Below are 24128 nucleotides of genomic sequence, written 5' to 3' on the forward strand. Positions count from 1 at the left end.
ACAGTAACATGCTGTACAGGTTTGCAGCCTAGGAGCAGTAAGCTATGCCATATAGCCCAGGTGCATAGTAGGCTATACCATTTCAGTTTGTATAAGCACACTCTATGATATTTACACGATGACAGAATCACTGAACAATGCATTTCTCAGAATATATTCCCATCTTTATTTGAGGCATAACTGCAGTTGATTGCCTCATTCCTTATATCAAAATTAAATTTCCAGGAAAATCAAAGTTTGTAATATAAAATTGAAATGAAGTAAGTCTCTGGACTAAACAGGAGATAATTTTTTAAATAATTTTAAATTGAAGACATTTCATTTAACCATATTGCAAAGATCAGAATTCAAAAGGAAAAGGATTGATAAATTTGAAATCAATGCAAAACTCACTGCATAGTATACAAAGTAATTATCATACCAATGTTAAGGGACAACTGACAAACTGAAAAGTAATTTGCAATACATGTATCAGACAAAGAGCTGGTTTCCTTCATAAACGAAGGCCTCCTAGAAATAAAATGTTCTAGAAAATCAATCAACCTAATAGAAAAATTCAGAAAGGAAATGAACTGACAGTTTATAGGGAAAAAATATACATGCAAATAATTGTTTGAAAAATGCTAACCCCTACTCATAAAAACACACAAAACTACAGGAGTTACCAATATCCACTATCACAGTGGCAAAGGCTTAAAACTTAATAAAACTTTGGATAAAAGTATGGGAAAATCAGTATTCTTGCACAATATTGTTAGAAGGGAGTTTGACTTGGTGAAATTTACTTGGAGGTCAATTTGTCAATCACCATCAAAAAAGTAAAATGAATGTATACATTTTGACCCAAACTTCACTTCAAGTGGTTTATCTTTTTCTGTCTTTTTTTTTTTTTTTTTTTCTTTTGAGATGGAGTCTCGCTGTGTCGCCAGGCTGAAGTGCAGTGGCATGATCTCAGCTCACCGCAACCTGTCTCCTGGGTTCAAGCGATTCTCGGGCCTGAGCCTCCCGAGTAGCTGGGATTATAGGCATGCATCACCACATCCAGCTAATTTTTTTTTTTTTTTTTTTTTTTTTTTTTTTTTAGTAGAGATGGGGTTTCACCATGTTGGCCAGGATGGTCTCGATCTCTTGACCTCGTGATCCACCCACCTCCGCCTCTCAAAGTACTGGGATTACAGGCTTGAGCCACTATGCCTGACCTAGTGGTTTATCTTTAATCCACATATATGCTTAGACAGATGAGCGCAAGCTTTATTTGAGATAGGGAAAAAAAAAGAAATAAAATCGTAAACATTTAAATATCCATTGAGACAGAACTTATTAATAAATTATGATACAGTTATGAAAATGTCATGGATTTCTATGAACTGCTTTGGAAACACTTCTTTAACTTTCATTTTGAGTTCAGGGGCACCTGTACAGGATGTGCAGTTTTGTTACATAGGTAAATTTGTGTCATGGGGGTTGTTGTACAGATTATTTCATCACCCAGGTATTAAGCCTAGTATTCATTAGTTATTTTTCCTGATCCTCTCCCTCCTCCCATCCTCCTCCAATAAGCCCCAATATGTGTTGTTCCCCTCTATGTGTCCATGTATTCTTATCATGGAAATACTTCTTAAGTGTAAAAAGAGAAAAGGTGCAAAACTGTATGATTTCATTTATGTAGAAAAGTGTGTATGTGTGTGTGTGTGTGTTTTGTGTATATTGATACTTGTTTATACCTAAGTGTTTTTAGAATATTAAAGGAACTGTTAACACTGGATACCATTAAGTAATCACATTGGAGGTAGAGGAAAGAAACTGTTTTTTCATTTATATCCCTCTGTCCTATTGATAAGTTCACCAAGTGGATATATTGCATTTATAATTTTAAATATCCAGCCTAAAATTTAGGATAATTCAGCGTTGCCTAAGACAGCTGATCCTCCACCCCCACGCACTGCCTTCACAGCAAGCAGGTTGAGTTAGGAGATTCCTCTCTTTCAGAGCATTGCCCACAGTGAATTGTAACTGGTTACTTACATGCATGTTTCTCCTACCAGTCTGTACCAGTCTGTGCGCTCATTGAAGGCAGGCATACGTTTTATTCATCTTTGTATCACCTTCATTTAGCATAGCATCTGGCACATTGAAGAGGGGCAATATGTGTTTTAAAAGTGAACAAGAATGAATGAATGAAGATTTTCCATTTCCACCATCCACATTCAATCTCTCCCTCTTATGAACTCCTACAGCACTCTGTACAGCTCCAAAAGTACTTGGCTTACTTCCCCTTATGGAATGTTTTACGAACCCTCCACTAGACTCCATAAGAACAAAGACAATGTCATTGTCATACCCATCTCCAGCCCAGCACCAAGCATGCTATCTGGCCCCACACAAAACCCAGAAGTATCTGTTGAGTTGAACTGAAAACACTAACACTGTTAACATAAAAATAGGTTCTGTCCTAGGAAAATCGTTCTCCTGGTTCCAAAAAGAAATGAGTACAGTCTTGCCAAGTCTGTTTCAGCAGAATAAAGTCCCATAGTTAATGACAGCCTTTAACTATTGGAAATGTAAAGCCACATTTTTTTTCATATGGTAATGCAACAAAGAGGTAAGAAGTGTTTGTTTTTAAGTATCTAATCATTTCTTATTTTTGCAGCAGGCGAGAGAACATAGCAAAAGGCAATCATACCACAGTGACCGAATTTGTCATCATGGTATTCACAGACCGTCCTGAGATGCAGCTCCCCCTCTTTGTGGTGTTCCTGGTCATTTATCTCATCACCCTCATGGGAAACCTTGGCATGATCCTGCTCATCAGAGCAGACTCACAGCTCCACACCCCTATGTGCTACTTCCTCAGTCACCTGGCATTCATTGATCTTTGTTACTCATCTTCCACTGGGCCCAAGATGCTGCAAAATTTATTAGTGAAGAAAAAAACCATCTCCTTTTCAGACTGTTTTGCTCAGCTGTACTTCTCCAGTGCTTTCACAACTACAGAATGCTTCCTCTTGGCCACGATGGCCTACGACCGCTACATGGCCATCTGCAACCCCCTGATTTATACAGCTATTATGACGCAGCAGGTCTGTAGGGAGTTGGTGATAGGGGTCTATACCTATGGCTTCCTAAACTCTGTGATACAGACAGCTCTGACGTTCCAGCTGTCTTTCTGCGACTCCAATGTCATCCACCACTTCTACTGTGCTGACCCCCCTCTTCTGGCCCTCTCCTGCTCTGACACCCACAGCAAAAAAAGCAGCTCATGATCTTCTCTGCAGTAAATCTCACTGGGTCCCTCCTGACCATCTTCATCTCCTACATTTGCATCCTCTTTTCCATTATAAAAATCCAGTCTTCCAAGGGCAAGTGTAAAGCATTTTCCACCTGTGCCTCCCACCTCACTGTGGTCACCATCTTTTATGGAACACTGTTTTTCATGTACCTGCAGCAACCAAAAGCAGGGAATTCATGGAAGCAAAACAAAGTAGTCTCTGTGTTTTACAGTCTTGTAATTCCTATGCTTAACCCTCTTATCTGCAGCCTGAGAAACACAGAAGTAAAGGATGCCCTGAAAAAAATGCTAGAGGGCAAAGAGTTATAGTGAGTGAGTTAATGGAATGCAGCATATTGAAAGTTTGATATATTGACAAGTATAATCTCTCTAATTAAGTTTAGAATTAGCAGGCGAATTGCTGTCCAATCAGGAAGCAAACAGTAATCCAATTTGGGAATTTTAATGACCAAAGTATTGGGTCACTTATTTAACATAGTAATATTTAATCCAGTTATCATGAACTATCAAAACTGACTTACAAGCTAGAATGTCAATAACTGTGTCCTTCATATGCTGAAGAAGAAACGGCTTACTACCAATTAAATAATAATATAAACTGTAAATTAAAAAAGATCCTGAAAAGCAACATTCTGGGTGAAACTATAATTTAACAAAGCTGGGTACAAAACCCACACATGAAAATCTATGTTATTAGAAACACTTTTCAGTTTACAACAGGCTATATTGTAGAGAGTCATTTGTTAGTCTTAGAATACATTTCTTCATAACACTTTGCTGCAGATGGTGATTAAGTTTTAAGACCAACTTAAAAAAACCTTATTTAATCCAAATGTAATTGAAATACTTCATGCTTTAAATAAACAATAGAAAATATACTATGGCAGCAATAGTGTGGAGAGAAAAGAACAAAAAAAAACACTGCGATTAGATGGGGGGTTTGTTTAGAAAAGAAAGTTTAATTAAAAGAGATAAAGAGAAGGTTTAGGAAACTTTTGGAGATGTTAAAAATAGTCATTTTTTCAACAGCCAGGGTTCAATTTTTCTAGTCTCTGGAAAGTGGAGCCACAGTGAGTTTTCTGGGAGGGGGTGAGGGATGAGTAGGGAAAAAAAGGAATGGAAAGAGGGAGAGTTTGGGGAAGTAATCAGGCCTGGATATATGTGAATGTTTCTAAGAAATAAAAGTATTGTCTTACTTAATTTGAATGATCTAGAGAAATACTTTAGTTTTGCAACATTTTCCATGTTCTTTATTTTTGTTTTCACAGATCCAATATTCCAATTTCTTGGAAATAAGGCTATATGAATTCTTGCTGTTTTGAGGGATAGGTGAAAGAAAAATCTCTAATTTTTTTCATTTAGGCAAAAATATGAGCAATCTTTGTTTTGGGGTTTGTTTGTTTGTTTGTTTGTTTTTGAGATGGAGTCTCACTCTGTCACCCAGCCTGGAGTGCAGTGGCACAATCTCAGCTCACTGCAACCTCCACCTCCCGGGTTCAAGCTATTCTTCTGCCTCAGCCTCCTGAGTAGCTGGGATTACAGGTGTGTGCCACCACGCCCGGCTAATTTTTGTACTTTTAGCAGAGACAGGGTTTCACCATATTGGCCAAGCTGGTCTCAAACTCATGACCTCGTGATCCATCCAAGTCGGCCTCCCAAAGTGCTGGGATTACAGACGTGAGCCACTGCAACAGGTCAAGCACTCTACTGTTTTCCCAAGCCTCAATTCTAATAGTTCTTTCAAAATAATTCTTAAGGCAAACAAATCTGCCATAAAAATGTTTACTTTCCTCCTATTTTCAAAAGTGATTACTATTAAGTAATTTTTAATGGTTCATAACATATACTACCCATTAATTACAAGTAAGTTTAAAATTAATCAAAAGGCCGGGTGCGGTGGCTCAAGCCTGTAATCCCAGCACTTTGGGAGGCCGAGACGGGCGGATCACGAGGTCAGGAAATCGAGACCATCCTGGCTAACACGGTGAAACCCCGTCTCTACTAAAAAAATACAAAAAACTAGCCAGGTGAGGTGGTGGGCGCCCGTAGTCCCAGCTACTCGGGAGGCTGAGGCAGGAGAATGGCGTAAACCCGGGAGGCGGAGCTTGCAGCGAGCTGAGATCCGGCCACTGCACTCCAACCTGGGCGACAGAGCGAGACTCCGTCTCAAAAAATAAAAATTAAATTAAATTAAATTAAATTAAATTAATCAAAAAATTAAGAGGTCCCTATTGTCCCCAAATTAACTCTGCAGATAATAATATGGGATCTTTGTTTTGTTGTTGCTTATAATCAGATAATTTAGAAAAATGAAAAGAGTTAAATATTTACAACTTCTCTTACTTAGTTCAGAAAGCCTTTCCAGAGAGTTGAGGTATAAGTTGTATCGCTAAGCACTTGAAGATGGAGTGTTGGCTATGGTTGAAAAGGAAGACACTAGCAGGATAAAGGAACAGTGGGAAGAAAGGCAGGAACTGAGCCAGAGAGGGAGGCACTGTTGCACAGGTAAGGAGCAACAGGGGAACAGGCAAAGTGGAGAGGATAATGCTGAGGGATTGTAGGAGCCTGGGTATTAGACCAGGAGCTCCCCCTTGAGACCAAGCAAATTATCTTCTTCACTTTGTACCCCAGCACCTACTGCAGTTCCTGGCATAAAACAGATGCATCATAACTGTTTGCTGAACTGAACTGAACTCTTTTGTGTTTATCCCTAACTCCCATGGATGGGCGGACATGGTGCCGAGCAATGGTCCTGCGGTTTGGAAGTGACAGAGAAAAGGAAGCCACTGGGGTTATGACCAGAAGACTGTTTTTCAATATCCTCATAATGAAACTTACATCCATGAGGTGGGAAGACATACAAAGGCAACAGCACAAGCTGACCAGGGAAAGAGATACATTTAGGAAGTTGGTACGCTGGGAAGATGGCACGAGCTGGAGCTGTCGACGTACCATAACAATCAAGGAACCACTGCTGCAGAACAAGGTTGCTACTAACTGAGCTAAAGATGAACATGGACCAACATTTACATGGAAAATTGTGCTTTCAATTAAAAGCCATGTCTATTTCTTAAACTTATTTCTCAAACTGTTTATGTCAGTTTAATTTAGAAAGTGAAAAATAACCACGCACTAATATCACATGTTTCAATACATGCCTCTCAGCAAACGCATTCTATTCATGTTTTCAAAGGAATATTTGGTCTAAAAGTTTCATCAGTTTTCAGTTCTTTTCAAGGAAGCCTGAAGAAAATGTCACCTCTCCATAATACCTTCCCAGCTGTTGAATTTGTATACTTTGCTCAACATGCTTCCTTGATTACTCTGTAAAATGAAGCATAAAATTGAGAATATTATATTCATAGGTTGCAAAGGATATAAATCTACATTTTACTAAATTTCCCAAAAATCTGAAAAGCAAATAGGTATGAGAAAAGGTCAGAATCGGCTAATTTTTGAGCTAATAATTCCCATTTTCTTTTCCCATTGAGACTCAGCATTATAAATTTATCTCCCTGACTCTGGCCGTATGAAGTAAGAAAAGTCTCAGGTGAAGAATTCTCGAATTAATTATTTGCATTAAAAAACAGAGTACTGTATAAATGTGTAGTATTAATATGATAATATATAATCCACAAGAGAAACAAATATAATTATACACCTTTGTTTCCTAATAAAGTGAGGCTGTTTCAGTCAATACACATAATAATTACACTAATTATTCAGCCCAAAGTAAATATCTTCTGAATATGTAAATGTCACCAAAATAATGGAAGATTTATCATAATTAAAGAGTGCAACATTTTGTTGAAAGTGAAAACAAACTGTTCTCACATGTAAATAAACAGCATATTCATCTTCCTTATGATAATCCTAAAACTGAATGTTATTTGCCAGCATTCACCACTTAGACTTTTCATTAACAAATCTGATATGTATCTAAAATACTCATTTGCACATAAAATGCTGAATTTTTCAACTGGTATAGATTTCAACTTCTTATTTCTCTTCATTTTATACTCTATTGATGTGTCATGCTTGGAAACATGCCAAATGAATTTTTTTATTATTCCGATCAAAATAAGGAACCATGAGAAGGAACCATAGTATTCTTTTCCATTTTCTTTCATATTATTTGATGTATTAGTATTTCAGAAATTTAAGCATTTTAAAATCTCAAATCTGTGCCCCCAAATTTTCAACTCTGCCCTGTATGTATCATTCTAGCATTCTTTGAACAAGATTGAATAGAAAAGTGTTAACTCAGTGCACAAGAGTGGCTCCACCTGCAACTAAGTGGTTCATCTACCAGTGACAAAGAGGCCACTGATGTCAGAACTTTGGGAGTTTAGGCTCCTGGGAAAGTGACAGATTTAGCCTACTCTTCCAAGCTGGCTTGCTCTAAAAATATAAACATTTTATAAATAAATAGAACTTCCATGTCTGGTAAGACAGGAAAAATTAGAGAAGGGAAAAGATAATCTTTATTTAAAAACTAAATAAGTATCTCTTAGGCCTTTGCAGAAACTTAACTATCCTAATAGAGACAGTTTCCAGAAGGTCTTATTCTGTGGCCTAAAACAAAAATGCTTTATTCCCTCAAGCTTGCTTCTTTTTTTCTTGCCAATAACTTAATAGTTTATTAGTCAGTCAACAATATTACAAATATTTTTAAATTACTTAATATAAATAGTTGGCAGTAAACTATTCCATTACAGAGTTAAATTACCAGTACAATAGACAGACTGGAGATTTAGACACCTGGAAGTTAACAATAAAATAAACTAAAATATTTAACAAAAAATTTAAACTGAAGGCATTTACCTAGTGTCCATAAAAACACAAGCTTACTTTCTTTGCTTGGGTGTGTTGGCCACTCAGGCACCCGGACACCTACGAACCTGCAGCTTCTGTCCCTCACTGAAAGGCAGTCTTGTCTGGCAGCCATGTTGGATGTGGCATGAGGAGAAGGATAGTCAATGAGCCAGCCAGGCTCCAGCACTCTCCTGCCCACCTCTGGCTCACCCTCAGCTGGGGATGCTACGTGACTACAGCTTTCTCATATTTAGGCAAGAGTACAGAGAGCTCTCAGGTCCATCTCTGGGTTTCTCCTAAAGTTTTTTAGTTCGTTTTTATTGTCTTTCCTCTTTAGAAAGAGCCACTTTTAACCATTTTTATTCTTATCATGTCATATTTCATGTGCAAGTTATCATAAATAGTATTTCACTTATCATTTGCTTTGGCAAAAGTAGCTACTAGCTTTCCTCAGACATCTTTCAAATGCAGAGTTTAAATTAGTGTTAACTATAATAAAGGAGCAAATTGAAAGAAAATTCCAATTAATGTTGCTTGTGTTGGGGAATAGTCATTTTATAAAGAAAGGTTGAAATATCTTCTTAAAATTTTGGACTATCTTTTCTTCTTATATTTACCACAAATCACAGATAATTCTCAAGTGTTCACAGGCCCAAAATAGCAACTCTATCAGCTTTAATCTAAGAATACAGTTCTCTGCTCTGCTTTATTTAATTAGGTGTTAAAACACAATCTGTTAAGCTTTTATGTCCTCACATATTCATATATTCCTGTATATTAAATTGTTAAATTTATCAAAAGAAGGCTGTGTCAGTATGATCACTTCATTAAACCTGTAACTGACTCCTGATAATGCCTATAAGTCCACATTTTAGACGTGTATAATAGAGCACATTAGTAGGCACCCGCAAACCAATTAAGCAGAATCAATCATGCTGAGCCTGAAAACATGCATGTTCTTGGAGGTAAAGATTTTGCTTACCAAAAATAAAGTATGGTCTGAAAAAGCAGACACTCAAAGTCTGTGGGAGCAGTGGTGATGTACTAGGAAAAGGAATAGATTGGGAAACTCAGTCTGAGCTTGAGTCCCTTGTATGCTCTGACCTGTGATATCAGTCAAGTGGCTTGCTTGACTCCTCTAGCCTTAACTTTTTCATCTGGAAAATGAGGAAAATTGTACCTCAAAGAGCTTCCAAACAGACAAAATAGTCTAGGGTATGCTGAAATATATTTTAAATGTTATAAAAGTATAAAGCTTTTATTTTTAATAACCAGACTCTACCATGATTAGTGTTTAACTTTTAAAGTCTCTGATTTGAAGTGTTTGGGAAATCCTTGCCTGAAAATGTTTTTATATCTACCTGTATGACAAAAATATAGAAGTTGCGTACGTCTCCAGTAATGAATTTTCTTTATGCATGACTGGAAGAAATTAGTACAGCCCATTTCCAACTTACAGGAGTTCTGGTCCCACTGTCTGTTTGTAAGTCAATGATCTGGAACATGGAGACTGTCCCCTGTATACAAAGTTGTCTTCTGAACTCATAATAAATGTTCACAGACATTTCGGTGACCCTAAACCACTACAGCTCACACATTTCCATAGTGGACACTAGAAATGTTTTTCTTGTTACTGCTACAGTTGTGAAAGGCAGCATTTGTCCCCCATGTCTGTGACTGCTCTAAGCTTCTGCTGGTCTCACCCAGCCTCTGAAAAAACATTAGAGGTAGCTATAGGAGGCAGGCCAGGATGTTCTGTGGGGAAGGGGTAAAGGTAAGAGTCATTTTCCGTGGTCTCTGCTTGGACTAGCAATAAGCCTGGCAGAAGTTGAAGGAAAATAGCTCAAGAGTTAAGGTTCTGCAGAATCCTTTTCCTCTACCTTCTTTCCCTTCCCGAGCCCTCTACCTTCCCCCAGCAGGCCTGCTAGGATGAGAATTCCACCGCCTCTCTAACCCTAGGAGGAGGGTGATAAGGAGCCTGAGATGTGAGGATCCAAGGCTGGGTAGGAGGAGAGAAAAGGGGGCAGGGAAGAGGGCCGGGGAAAAGATGATGTGCCTTTCTGAGATTCTGTGGAGATGCTGGCTATTGCTTTACTCTTTTGAGAAAGAGTAAAACCTCTCAAGTGTTGATAAACCATCGAGGAAAATGCAGTGTTGTCTAGTACAGTAAATAAAGTAGTTACAGTAGATATGTAACAAAAGTTAACTGAATCTAGACTTAATCTGCTCCCTGCTTCTCTCTCTCTCTCTCTCTCTCTCTCTCTCGCTCTCGCTTGCTCTCTCGCTCTTTCCCTCTCTTCCCACCACAACACAGATACTCTACTGGGACCACAAACTCAAAATCCTAATGATTAAATTGATCATCATCTTCTACTTTATAGCCAACTCCTTCTGTTTTCCCCATTTTTGTACATGACAATTTTCCCCAGTCATCTAGTTCAAAAAATATATAGTTTCTCCTTATTACCTCATATTTCAAAGAGGAGACAAGACTTATCTATTATTCATCTATTCATTCATGCAAGATTTCTTGCACTAATCGTTTTCCTTTTCATTGCTACTAGTAGCTTTATCATTGCTTTTCACCTGGACCTCCCAGGTATCTCTGCACCTAACCTCTTCACATCAAAGATCCTCAGTAGATTCATGTATGTATTACATATAATGATATCACCATTCCAGATCAGTGAGGGAAAAGATGGATTTATCAGTAAATTAGAGTGAATGCAAGCCACAACACAGTTACTTTTTCTTATACTCTATATCAAAATAAATTCAACATTGATCAGAACTTAAGGTAACAAATAAAACCTTAAGAGTTCTTGAATAAAATATTGCTGAGTATTTGCTAGGCTTGGAATGAGAAAAGCTTTTCTAAGAAAAGAATTAAGTTCAGAAGTTGCAAATAAAAAAATGTGACAGATTTGATGAAATCAAAAATTTTAATGTTTATTACATTAATTAGTAAACAAACATCAAATGGGAAAATATTCACTATATATATGACAGAATTAATATAGACAAATAATAAGATAAACCAGTGAAAGTATAGTTACAAGATATGAATGGATAACTCACAAAATAGGAAATATAAATAGCTTTTGATATGTAAAATATTTCAATCTCATTAGTAATTAATAAAACACAAATTAATAAAATAATATCATTTTCCCCTTTCAGACTGGCAAAGATGTTAACAAATATTAATAACCAGGATGACACTGTAGAGAAAGAAGAAACACAGTGTAAATTGGCATAAAATTTCCAGAGGGCAATTTAACAATACTCACCAAAAGCCTTAAAATTAAGCATCCTTTGATCTAGCAATTTCCTTTACAATAATTTCTTTGATGAAAGTACTCCAACAAATTCATGAAGATCTAGGTATTTAGCAATTTACTGTTAGCGATTATAATAGTAAAAAAATTATCAATATAAAAAATACCAATGGAGGATTGATTAAATTAAGGATTAGTGACACAATAGCATGTAATGCATCAATTAAAATTATGATTTATTTATTTTTATGAAAGTGCTCATGATATATGTGCAAATGATTTCAAATTATGTGTATATGTTACTTTTTAATCACATATGTGAAGTATGTAAAGATACAGAGATTGCTGGTAGTGGTTGGTATTCGTTATTTCTGGGTGATAGAATCCAAGATGCTTTTTACTGATGTCTTTATTTATAAATAAACAGAAATTAAGAAATCGATCCCATTTGGGAATAGTTTTAAATCTTCAGTTGAGATTTTACCCTATATTAACTCCAAAGTTATATATACCCTATATTAACTCCAAACTAGGGACCCTCCTAGTGACCAGTGTCAAGTCTACAGGCAGGGGCCAAATTAAAAGGATGCTACCACAATCTAAATGTATAGTGAGTGAATAATGCTAGTGGAAGAGACAGAGAACGAGACAATACAGGGGTCAAAGGTGATGTTGGAGTTTTAGACCTGTCTGACTAGGAGGCTGTTGGCCCAAAGAAGAGATGGTTAGCAGAAAGATGCTGGGTCTTTAAGTGCGGAACACACAGCCTTAAACATAGCAGCCATTCAATTTTTTTAAATGGAAGAATGTGGTTCCAGATGATTTCTTATTATGACCAGTTGTATCTATGCTCTGTACAAAGTATTTTCTGGAGATTCTAAGAAGACTCTAACAGAGGCAGTTTGATCAATATGGGAAACATCAAAATGGGAGTCAGGAGACCTCTTTTACCCACCTCCTAGCTGCATGTTTCTAAGCAAATCACCTCACCCTTTCCACTGCCAAGGAGTCCTCATTCTGCACAGGGATTTGAATGCTACTGTTTTAAAGAGATCTTTCCTAATTTCTGGTCCTCAAGAAAAAGGAAGTAGCTGAGTCCTCCTGTTCTCACTCGTCTGGTTGTCAGAATCTAGCTAGTGCCTAGGAATTCACAAATCTCTGTCCCTCTTGTCTGGACTTGCCACTGAATAGTTAGTTCCCTTATCATGTTTTGGACTTACCTGACATAAAGAATACACTAAGGAACCTGCTCAGAACATCGCAGGATATTGAGTTGGGCCTCTATAAAGGGTCTTAAACCCTGCTCTTAACATTCATTGTGCTCTTACCACCCTTTAGGCCCTGCTCTAAGCACTTTGCATACATGAGCATATCTCACTTCATCGCTACTTAGCAAAAGCCGTTCTGATTAACCATAACACAGATGAGTAAAGTGGAGCTTAAAGAAACTAAATGATGGATCCTGGATCACATAGTGTGGAAATGGTGGAGGCCAGATTCAGACCTAGGAAGGAGATTGGCAGGGGATTAACAGGTGCAGATGCTGCAAGATCTGAGGCCATAAGAGGTTTTACAGCTTTCTTCACTGAAGTTTTTCACTGTACTTTATTACACAGTGTATACTTATATCACGTTATTACATTGTACTCCTTGACAAATTTTTATTTGTCAACTAAATATGTTTTAAGAGAAAAAAAAAAGAAAGAATGTGAAATATAGTGACCTGGTTGACCTGTTATAGGAGTAGGGGCTGATAATAGCACAAATGCCCTCTGATTCATGGTGTATGTCTAAATGATGGGGCTAGGTTCAGGCTCCAAGTTGCTTCTCTGGAGCACTGCAGTGGGCTGTGGCCTATTGAACCTATGCCCACAGGGATTACACTGCTCCCCACTGTCCTCACCAGGGAAAAGCCCAGAGCCGGGCTTGGATTGCTGACAGGGCTGGCCTGGGCATCAGCCTGTTTGCAACAGGGACCAATGCACAGCAAAGCTTTTCACACTTACTCTGCCATCTGCACCAGAAGCCTAGCTTGCTTTTGTCCAAAGTGTTCTTAGTTACATAAATATAACAAGGAATTAAATAAAGCACATCTGCAGATTTCCTTCAGGCTTTACATATTCTCTTCCAAGGAATACACGCCTGAGGCTCCACAGGACAAGCAGTGGCTCACCTTTCCTGGGCCAGCTGGTAAATAATTTGTATCAGAGGAGATGTCTGAACGCTATAATTCTTGTCACTTCCATATGCTCCATATTCTTAAGCTGCGGGATCAAATTACTGTCATAATACAAAAAACACCAGAGTAGACACAAGTTTTTCAACAATTTAAATCCTATTTGAACCTCTCGGTTTTAGAGTGAAAACTAACTTTTAAGATGTGATAGATGAGAACCTAACAATTGCTAAAATTCTGGAATAAAAATTAAAGAAAGGAACTGCCTCTAAAACTTTACAAACCTTTGCTTAATTAGTAAAGGAGCAACAATTAATAAGCCCTTACAACAAACATCACACTAAGAAAAAACATTTTACTTAAGAGCCTTTAAAGCATTTAAAAAATTATGTTCCACAATAAACATACGTGTGAATGTGTCTTTATAGCAGCATGATTTATAATCCTTTGGGTATATACCCAGTAATGGGATTGCTGGGTCAAATGGTATTTCTGGTTCTAGATCCTTGAGGAATCGCCACACTGTCTTCCACATGGTTGAACTAATTTACACTCCCACCAACAGTGTAAAAGCGTTCCTATTTCTCCACAGCCTCGCCAGCATCTGTTGTTTCCTAACGTTTTAATGATTGCCCTTCTAACTGGCATGAGATGGTATCTCATTGTGGTTTTGATTTGCATTTCTCTAATGACCAGTGAAGAATGAGTTCATGTCCTTTGCAGAGACATGGATGAAACTGGAAACCATCATCCCCAGAAAACTAACACAAGAACAGAAAACGAAACACCGCATGTTCTCACCCATAAATGGGAGTTGAACAATGAGAACACATGGACACAGGGAGGGAACATCACACACCAGGGCCTACTAGGGGGCAAGGAGAGGGAGAGTACTAGGACAAATACCTAATGCATGCGGGGCTTAAAACCTAGATGATGGGTTGATGGGTGCAGCAAACCACCATGGCACATGTACATCTATGTAACAAACCTGCATATTCTGCACATGTATCCCAGAACTTAAAGTAAAATAAAAAAATATGTTCCAAGTTTTGATACCTTAAAAAAACTTTGCAGAATTCAAACACATTAGAATAAAATTTGATTTTAAAGTATTGATTTAAAAGTTGAGTTGAACTAAACTGTCACTCCTGATGATTTCAAGTCTAATTTCTTAGACTTCCTTAAATTAAATATAATACCTACAAATTATCATTTTAAAATAACTATTTTAAAAAAATCTGCGACATTGAAGCTAGAAGCCACTTACTGGCATGTTTTTGCTATCTTGAATGTGTTGTTACCAGGTTCATACAGTGGTATAAATGGGGGAAGTTTATCGAGTCTGAGTTTTATATAACTTGAGAAAATGGGTTCTTAAAACTTTCCTCTGTGATTTAATACTAATCCTGTTACTGAGAAAATGATGAGGATATTATTAGAAAAGTCACAGCACTGGTACCTTCTTGAAAAACATGAGCACTGTGGCCACAGTGCATTCTAGTCTTTCTAGCCTCCGTAAACTCCAGGTAACTCATGGGTTATTTTCCCTCTCAATAGATAGTTTTATTTGCATACTTTTTCTTAGCCATAAAAGGAACATCAGCCTGAAATTACAAGACCAGTAGAAAGAGTTTTCTAAGCAGAGGGAACAGCAGGCTGAGGGGCCCAGATGACACAGAATATGTACTGGAAGAACTGAAAGTCGAGGAAAAAGGTGCTGAATTAGAAAGTACAAACTAGGGAATGGCAGGAAATGAGGCTATAGATGCTGTAAAAGACAGATGATGTAAGGCCTTGGCCATATTAAGGAGTTTGGACTCTATCCTAAAAGCAATGTGAATTTACTAGACTTTCAAGCAGAGGACTAACAGACAAAAACGCATTTTAGAAAAGTTAGTCTGACCAGTGTGGGAGGTGAACAAGAGACAGATAAGACTAAAGACAAAAAGAATTATTACAATTAGGCTCACATAGCAGTCATACAGGAGCAAGATGATGGGATGAACAGACATGGAATTTTTTTTTTTTTTTTTTTTTTTTTTTTGAGACTGAGTCTCGCTCTGTCACCGGGCTGGCAGGCTGGAGTGCAGAGGGACAATATAGCTCACTGCAACCTCCGCCTCCCAGATTCAAGGGATTCTCCTGCCTCAACCTCCTGAGTAGCTGGGGCTACAGGCACCTGCTACCACACCCAGCTAATTGTCTGTATTTTTAGTAGAGATAGGGTTTCACCGTGTTAGCCAGGATAGATTCGATCTCCTGACCTCATGACCAGCCCGCCTCATCCTCCCAAAGTGCTGGGATTACAGGCGTGAGCCAGGGCACCCAGCCAGGTTTTAAAAAAAATTTAAGAATTACTTACATGGGTATACTTTGGCATCACTTTATTGCTAAAAATTATCAGTTATTTTGCTTTAGTTGGGTGCCTTGTAAACAGTTTATTCAAATTTTACTTTTGATGCAATTTGAGAATATTTATCTTTTAATTCAAATCTAAATTATTCACATTTATTTTTATAAATATGGCATTTGGTCAAACTTTATCATATTTTTCTGTTAGTATGTTTTCATTTTCCTAATTTCACAGTTTTTTGCTTTTTCATTTTTCTAACTTTGCACTAGTGATTATCTTTCCTGCATATTTTACTTGCTAGTTACTGGTTATCTCTGATTTTGTTTTTTTGAGAAAGGGTCTCACTGTGTCACCCAGGCTAGAGTACAGTTGTATAATCATGGCTCACTGTAGACTCAACCTCACAGGTTCAAGTGATCCTCCCACCTCAGCCTCCTGAGTAGCTGGGACCATAGACATACACCACCACTTCTGGCCAATTTTAAAAATTTTTGTAGAGATAGGGTCTCACTATGTTGCCCTGCCTGGTCTTGAACTTCTGGGTTCAAGCAATCCTCCTGCCTCAGCCTCCAAAATGCTGGGATTACAGGTGTAAGCCACCTCGCCAGCCTGTGATTTTAAACATTGCATTTGAATTTGAATCACTTTCCAGAATACATCCTGATTTTTACATACGCCCTATAAAAGAAACAGTTTACAAAAACGTTTGGCTCAGGCCGGGCGCGGTGGCTCAAGCCTGTAATCCCAGCACTTTGGGAGGCCGAGACGGGCGGATCACGAGGTCAGGAAATCGAGACCATCCTGGCTAATATGGTGACACCCCGTCTCTACTAAAAATACAAAAAACTAGCCGGGTGAGGTGGCGGGCACCTGTAGTCCCAGCTACTTGGGAGGCTGAGGCAGGAAAATGGCGTAAACCCGGGAGGCGGAGCTTGCAGTGAGCTGAGATCCGGCCACTGCACTCCAGCCTGGGTGACAGAGCGAGACTCCGTCTCAATAAAAAAAAAAAAAAAAAAAAAAAAAAAAAAAAAAAAAAAAAAACGTTTGGCTCCTCACTTATCTCCCTATAACCCCAAGTCCCAATGATCTGAATATTTTAGATTGATATCACCATTTTTTTTAACAATGCATCTTCTCTTTTAAAAATCACGTATGGGCCGGGCGTGGTTACTCACGTCTGTAATCCCAGCAGTTTGGGAGGCCTAGGCGGGTGGATCACCTGAAGTCAGGAGTTCAAGACCAGCCTGGCTAATGAGGTGAAACCCCATCTCTACTAAAAATACAAAACTTAGCAGGGTGTTGTGGTGCGCACCTATAGTCCAAGTTACTCAGGAGGCTGAGGCAGAAGAATCATTTGAACCTGGGAGGCGGAGGTTGCAGTGAGCCAAGATGGCACCACTGCACTCCAGCCTAGGTGATAGAGGGAGGCTCCATCTCAACAACAGCAACAAAAATCACTTATGAACCTATATATTATTTCAAAATCATATGAACAGGAATTATTTAAACAATTGTTTTAGAAGCATTATGATTTATTACCTTTTCTTTCTACCACATCTTTCACTTTCTTGAGTCAATCCTTTTTTCTAAATATTTTCTTTAATTCTGCTTTTGTCTGACATTCAGTGAGCCTTTCTAATCTGAAGATATGAAGTTTTCATTAGCTCAAGAAACATTTATTTATCTTATATATTTGTATCATTGATTCTCCCTCATTATTATGTTCTTTCCTTCTAAAAAAATATATTATTCTATAATAATATAGAAATATCAGTGTATATACAGGATATACACTTTAAATTCAAAAATTCAAATAGATTAAAAGTAAAAGGATTATCCTCAAGTGCACATAAAATATTCTCCAGGAAAGACCATATGCTGTACAAAAAAAGAAACCTCAGTAAATTTAAAAGGATAGAAATTACAAGATACATTCTATAACCACAATGGAATACTATTAGAAACCAATAACAGAAAAATTTGGAGTTTCACAAATATGTGGTACATAACATACCCATAAATAACCAATGGGTCAAAGAAGAAATCAAAGAGAAATTAGAAATAATTTTAAATAAATTAAAATTAAAATATAGCTGTCAAAATTTATGAGGCATAGCTGAAGTAGCTACTTTAGAAAAGAGTTTGACAATTCTTCAAAAAGTTAAAACATACAGTTAACATATGATCCAGGAGGTCCACCCTTAGAACTATACCAAAAAAAACCTAAAAATATATGTTCACACACACAAAAATTGTGCACAAACATTCATAGCAGCATTATTCATAATAGCCAAAAAATGGAAACAACCTAAATGTTCAACTTATAAATATATTAAAAAATGTAGTATATCTATATAGTAGACAATTATTCAGGCATAAAACCGAATGAAGTATTGACACATGCTACACATGCATCAACCTTGAAAATATTATGCTGAGTGAAAGAAAGCAGAGATAAAAGGTCATATATTACATGACTACATGTATATATGAAATGTCCAGAATAGACAAGTCCATAGAAACAGAAAATATATTAGCAATTGCTATTCTTAACATTTCATATACATTTAATCATATAATATGTGGCTAGAAAAGTTTTTTAAAGGTGATTTCCACCAAAAACAAAGATGTTTCTGGAGACAGCTCATTGGCTGGGTGAATCTTAAATAGCAAACCCATTCTGATTGGTTAGTTAATTGGGATACTCCCAGCTGAGTTGTTGAAACCTAACATTAATAGATACTGAATTCAGTTGTTATCCAAGGCTATTGAAACATCTTGTGGTTTGACCTTTAACAGCCGTGAGTGTAACCCTCTTGCAATTTCCTGACTCCACTTTAAAGCTTTAGCCTTAATAACTTCCTTTTTTTTCACATTTCCCCCTTTTGATCAAGAACTTTCTTCAGAAAGCATTGCAGATCAACTGGCAAGTCTTATTTTGTCCCTCATTGCTGAGATGAATGTGACCAAGGGATTCGTGTTTCTTATTGGGAGTTACAAGTTCTAAGAAGTGTATGGTTATATTGGGCTACGTTTGAGTCACAAAGAGATTTTGAGAAGAGAGTTCTCAAGCAAGGTTTGGTCCAAAAAAAAAGTTATCAAATAAGATGTCTTTTCTGCATCATAGGCTTGATAGACCACGCTGAGCTTCTAAGTGACAATTACTTTGGATGGAATTTTAGCCAGATTTTGACTATAAAGGGTAGTCAGCTATACAGATCAAAAAGCCAAACATTTTAATGGTAGGTTTTCCATTTAGCTAATCAACATGTTCATAGATTTTACCTTCTCAGTCTCCACTTTGTTAGAAGCATTTATTCAAGTATAATAGTAGGTATTGGCGACAGTGAAAACACCCCCTGCTTGGCCATGAGGTAACTCTGTTGTGCAAGAGAGTAGAAGGCGAAAACCAGAATATAGAGAAGGCAACATATAAGTGGCTCAATATTTCAGGGATCTTAGTCATATACAAGTCTAGTCTGAGTGTTCTTGGATGATCAGTCAACTTCAGTTGACATATGCTTCACTTCTGGGTCATTTTTAGCCTCAAGTCTTTGATTGTTTCTGAATTCCAGCAAGAGGTAAGAGAATCCTTTAAATGAGAAACATGAATCTAAGGGCCAACATCTTTTAGTTTGGCAGGATGGGGATTGGGAAGGAGTACCTAAAATGGACCTTGCCACCAAGATTGAAGGAAATTGTTTTGTAAATGTCTCTTCCAACAGACAAAATCACCAGACTAAAGGTTGTGATGTTTGGTATTTTCATATCCCAGAAGCACAATGTGGGAAGATTGTCTACCAGCGTATGGTTTTTTGTCTATAGCCTTAATTATTCCTTTGTAATATTGGAGAATGTCTCCTTTAGTCAATTGAATAACAAAGGAAAGAGGGCTAAATGCATCAATCATCCAGTGATAATTTCAAAAGGTGACAACTTATGTTTTATAAAAGGTGCAGACCTTAGATTCAATAGGACTAGATAAAGTGCCTTTGGCCAGGGAAATTTTAATGTTTCCACAAATTTTGACAGCTAAGTGTTGATAATGTCATTTGCTCTTTCCACCAGTCTGAAAGATTGAGGATGGTAAACCCAATGCAAGTATTGTAATATGGGCCAAACTTTGCAAATTTGTTTTGTAATATGGCCAATGAAGTGAGATTCTCAGTCACTATGTAACTCTAATGGTATACCCCATGTAGGAATAATCTTTTCTAATAAATGTTTTGTAACAGCTGAGGTAGTGGCAGGTTGGCAAGGAAATGATTCTACCCAGTGAGAAAACATACAAATTATACTGAGAACATATTTATAACCTTGAGAAGGAAGCAACTGAATGAAATCCATTTTCCAAAGAAAAAAGGGTCAATTAGGCAGGTCAAAATGACTGGAACTCTGAACTGTTTTCCTGGATTGAATTTTGGCAAAGCAGTACAAGTCAGTTGTACCTCTTTGGCGATCCTAAAACGTTTCCCCACCAATACAGTTTCGTAAAACTTGTAAGTCTATCAGTTGCTCAGTAAGTCATCTGATGTGTCATTTCAGGTAGGAATTTTTTATAGATTCTCATAATACTGGTTTATCATTGGACCATATCATAAATTTGTTGGGCAGAAAAATGCAATTGTTTTTAACCCCAAAATAATGTTATTTATGTGGGGCTTGAGACTGAGTCGCTTTAACAACATTATTTAAATTCTTTTGGGGAAAATAATTAATATTCACTATAAATAAGGTTTTCAGTCTTAGTGGAACTCAACATAGCCATTTTGTGGTGCATGAGCAGCCAAGTTGTTTCCTTTAGTCTCAACAGATTCCAATTTTGAGTGCCCAAGAATTGTGATTATGGCCAAGGCAAAGAGAAGTTGAGTTGAATTTAATAAATTTTTGACAAAAGCTCCATTTTTAATTTGGTTCCCTCCAGAAGTTAGAAATCCTCTTTGCACCTGAAGCAACCAAAATCTTAAACAACCCCAAGGCATAACAGCTGGCTCTGTGAAGATTTGCAGGTTCACCTTTCACCAGGATACAAGCCCCGGTTAGGGGATAAAGTTCTGCTTGCTGGGCTGAAGTAGCCACTGACAACACGGCTGCTTCAATTGCTTAAAAAGGGTGATAATAGTACATCCAGCAAGATACTTTCCTTCATTAACTGACATATATGATCCATCAGTAAACTATGAAAATTCTGCATTTGGTATAGGTGTTTCCTGTAAATCAGTTCTAGGTTTTAGTAGCTGGTCAGTTAGATTTAATCAGTTATGAGGTGTCTCGTCATTGAATAAGAGATGGCAAGTTGCTGAATTATGATTATTGAAATGAGAAATAATACTATGAGAAGTCAACAGCAAGAACTCATAAAAAGTGACTCTGCTTACAGAAAGATATTGAGTATTATGAGAATTGATTAAAGCTTCTACAGCGTGAGGAACATAGATTTAGTTAAAGCCACAGTGCCTAATATAGCTCCCATGCAGGAAGGGGGTCCCTTAGCTACTGAACCTAACTGCTGGCTGTAACATCCAAGGAGTGTGTGTTAATCTCCATGTTGTCAGTTAAGAACCCCTAATGCATTTTCGTCTCTTTCATTCACTAGAAAGGAGGAAGGGGAGCTGATAATTGGGATGCCCTAAGGCAGGACAACCTAGAAGTCCTTATTTTAATTGAAAGGTGAATATACAAGCATTCTCTTCCCAGTCCAGAGGCGCTAGCTTGTTAAGTTTCAGAAGGATATATAATGATTGAGCTATTAAGAAAAATTAGATATCCAGTTTCAACAGTACTCTGCCAGGCCCAAAAACCCTTGTGACTGTCTCTTAGTCTGAGGTTGAGGAAAGTTTAAAATGCTTTTGTATTAGTCCCTTCTCACATTGCTACAAAGAAATACCTGAGACTGAGTAATTTACAAAGAAAAGAGGCTTAATTGACTCACAGTTCTGTGGGCTGTTCAGGAAGCATAGTGACATCTGCTTGGCTTCTGGAGAGGCCTCAGGAAACTTACAATTATGGCAGAAGGCAAAGAGGGAGCAGGCATGTCACCTGGGCAGAGCAGGAGGAAGGGGGGAGGCGGACAGGAAGGTGCTACACACTTTTTTAAACAACCAGATCTTATGAAGACTCACTCACTATCCCGAGGACAGTATCAACAGGATGGTGCTAAACCAGTCATGAAAAATCCCACCCCCATTATCCAATCACCTCCCACCAGGCCCTACCACCAACATTGGGGATTACAATTTGACATGAGATTTTGTGGGGACACAGATCCAAACCATGTAAGCTTTTAAGTCTGTCAGGATCCAAGAGAGGTCCCTAGTTTAATATCAAGTATCTGAAATATTTGACATGCCTTGGTAAATTGAAATTTTCTCTGGAAACTTTATGGCTTTTGTCTGCTAGAATTTTAAGGATATAAACACTATCATGTTCACAAGCCTCTTTACAAGGAGAACAAAGAAGGTTATCAACATACTGCAAGACAGTTGACCCTTGGGGGAAATAAACGTCTGTTAAATCTGCCTTCAGTGCCTGTGAAAAGTGAGAGGGGCCTTCAGTACATCCTCGAGGCATTTCTGTCCAGGTATGTTGTTGTCCTTCCCATGAGCAGCAAACAAAAATTGACTCTCGGTGTCTACCAGAACCAGTGCCTTTAAAAAGCACTACAAATGTCTATCACTGTGAAAATTTTACTTTCTGTGGAGATGAAAGTCAGGGAGGTACAGAGATCTGTAACAATACAGTGTCGAAGAATGATATTGTTATCAATGGCTCTTAGGGCCTGTGCAAATCTCCACTATTGCCATGAGGTTTCTTTACAAGAAAAATAGAAGTATTACAGGAGTGAGGGCAAAGCAGTACAAAATTCTCCTATGTGAAAGAAAATGAAGTAATTAAGGCTAAGACTTTAAAGTGGAGACAGGAGATTGCGAGGATTGCATTCACACTGCTAAAGGATTACAGGATATTCCAGCTGACTTGGATAACAACTGAATTCAGTGTCTGCAGCCCTTCAACATGTCTCAGCTGGGATTATCCTAATTAACTAACCAATCAGAATGGGTTTGTGTTTTAGGATTTCTGGCTAGCCAATGAACTGCCTCAAAAAACAACTTTTTGTGGAAGCCACCTAGAAATAGAAAAATAGATCAATGAAACAGAACAGACCCAGACAACAGAGCAAAGAGCAAAGTATAGCTGGGAGCTAAAAATAAGATAAAAGAAGTATTTCAAGTTACAGCAGAAAAGATGTTATTCAAAAGTGGTATAAGACTAGACTATTCTTGTGGGAAAAAAATACTAGATACCTAGCTCATAACAGCCAAATGTAAATGTGTCTATGGGAAAAATTGGAAAATGTGTTTTAATGAACTTTAGTTTGGATAGATTTTTCTTGAGATGACACCAAGAACAAGATTCAAAATGAAAATGATGACGTATTTGATCCCATATATGTTTTAAATATTTGTATGAGATATTGGAAAGAAACTGTTAAGGCAACTAAAAAGCACTTGAAATCTATTCAATTGAATCTAATGTTTATATTATATAAAAATTACAAACCTGAAAAAGCATCCAATTTAAAATATATTTAAATATTATATATTATTATATAAAATAAATATATAAATATAGGATATATATGTTTTAATTGTGTGTATATATATACATACATTCATTTAAAGCAAAATACATATAGGATAAAAGGCTCAACTTTATTCATGATCAAAATAATGCAAACAAAATTATACTGATATATTAATTTTTACCTATCAGGTTAGCCAAGATTTAAAATGTAAGCATAAAAACCCCCCATGCTAGTAAGGCTAAGAAGGAAAGGGAAATTTCATACATAGTAGGAGTAAAATGTTTCTGGAGGGAAATGTGGCAACATTTATAGAAGTTAAAAATATAATTTTCTTTTATACAAATAATTGCACTTGTAAGAATTCATTTTAAGAAAAAAAATTCATGTAAGTGCAAGGATATTCACTTTCATATTCTGTGTAACAGTGGAAAAAATTGGAAACAACTTAATTGCTCATCAAAAGGAGGATGTGTAAGTATATCCAGGGCTATTCATATCATGGGATACTATCTGTAGTTGCATAGAAAAAAATACCCATGGTCTTCTATTAAATTACAAATAAAAGGATTCAAAACAGTATATATAAGATAATTTAATTTCTAAAAGTAAAAATATGTATGCATAAAATT

At 37.2% G+C, this 24128-nt stretch overlaps 1 protein-coding gene across 1 annotated transcript; it reads left to right on the forward strand.

The window, feature by feature from the left end:
* The first annotated feature begins 255 nt into the window (after nucleotides 1–255).
* LOC104678194 (olfactory receptor 1044-like) lies at nucleotides 256–3598 on the forward strand. The gene is given in 3 exon segments (XM_010383425.2): nucleotides 256–260; nucleotides 2651–3249; nucleotides 3252–3598. Coding segments are annotated over 3 exon segments (951 nt in total).
* The last annotated feature ends 20530 nt before the right edge of the window (nucleotides 3599–24128 follow it).

The sequence above is a fragment of the Rhinopithecus roxellana genome, chromosome 15 (assembly GCF_007565055.1).
Source record: "Rhinopithecus roxellana isolate Shanxi Qingling chromosome 15, ASM756505v1, whole genome shotgun sequence".
In the NCBI taxonomy this organism is placed as follows: Eukaryota; Metazoa; Chordata; class Mammalia; order Primates; family Cercopithecidae; genus Rhinopithecus; species Rhinopithecus roxellana.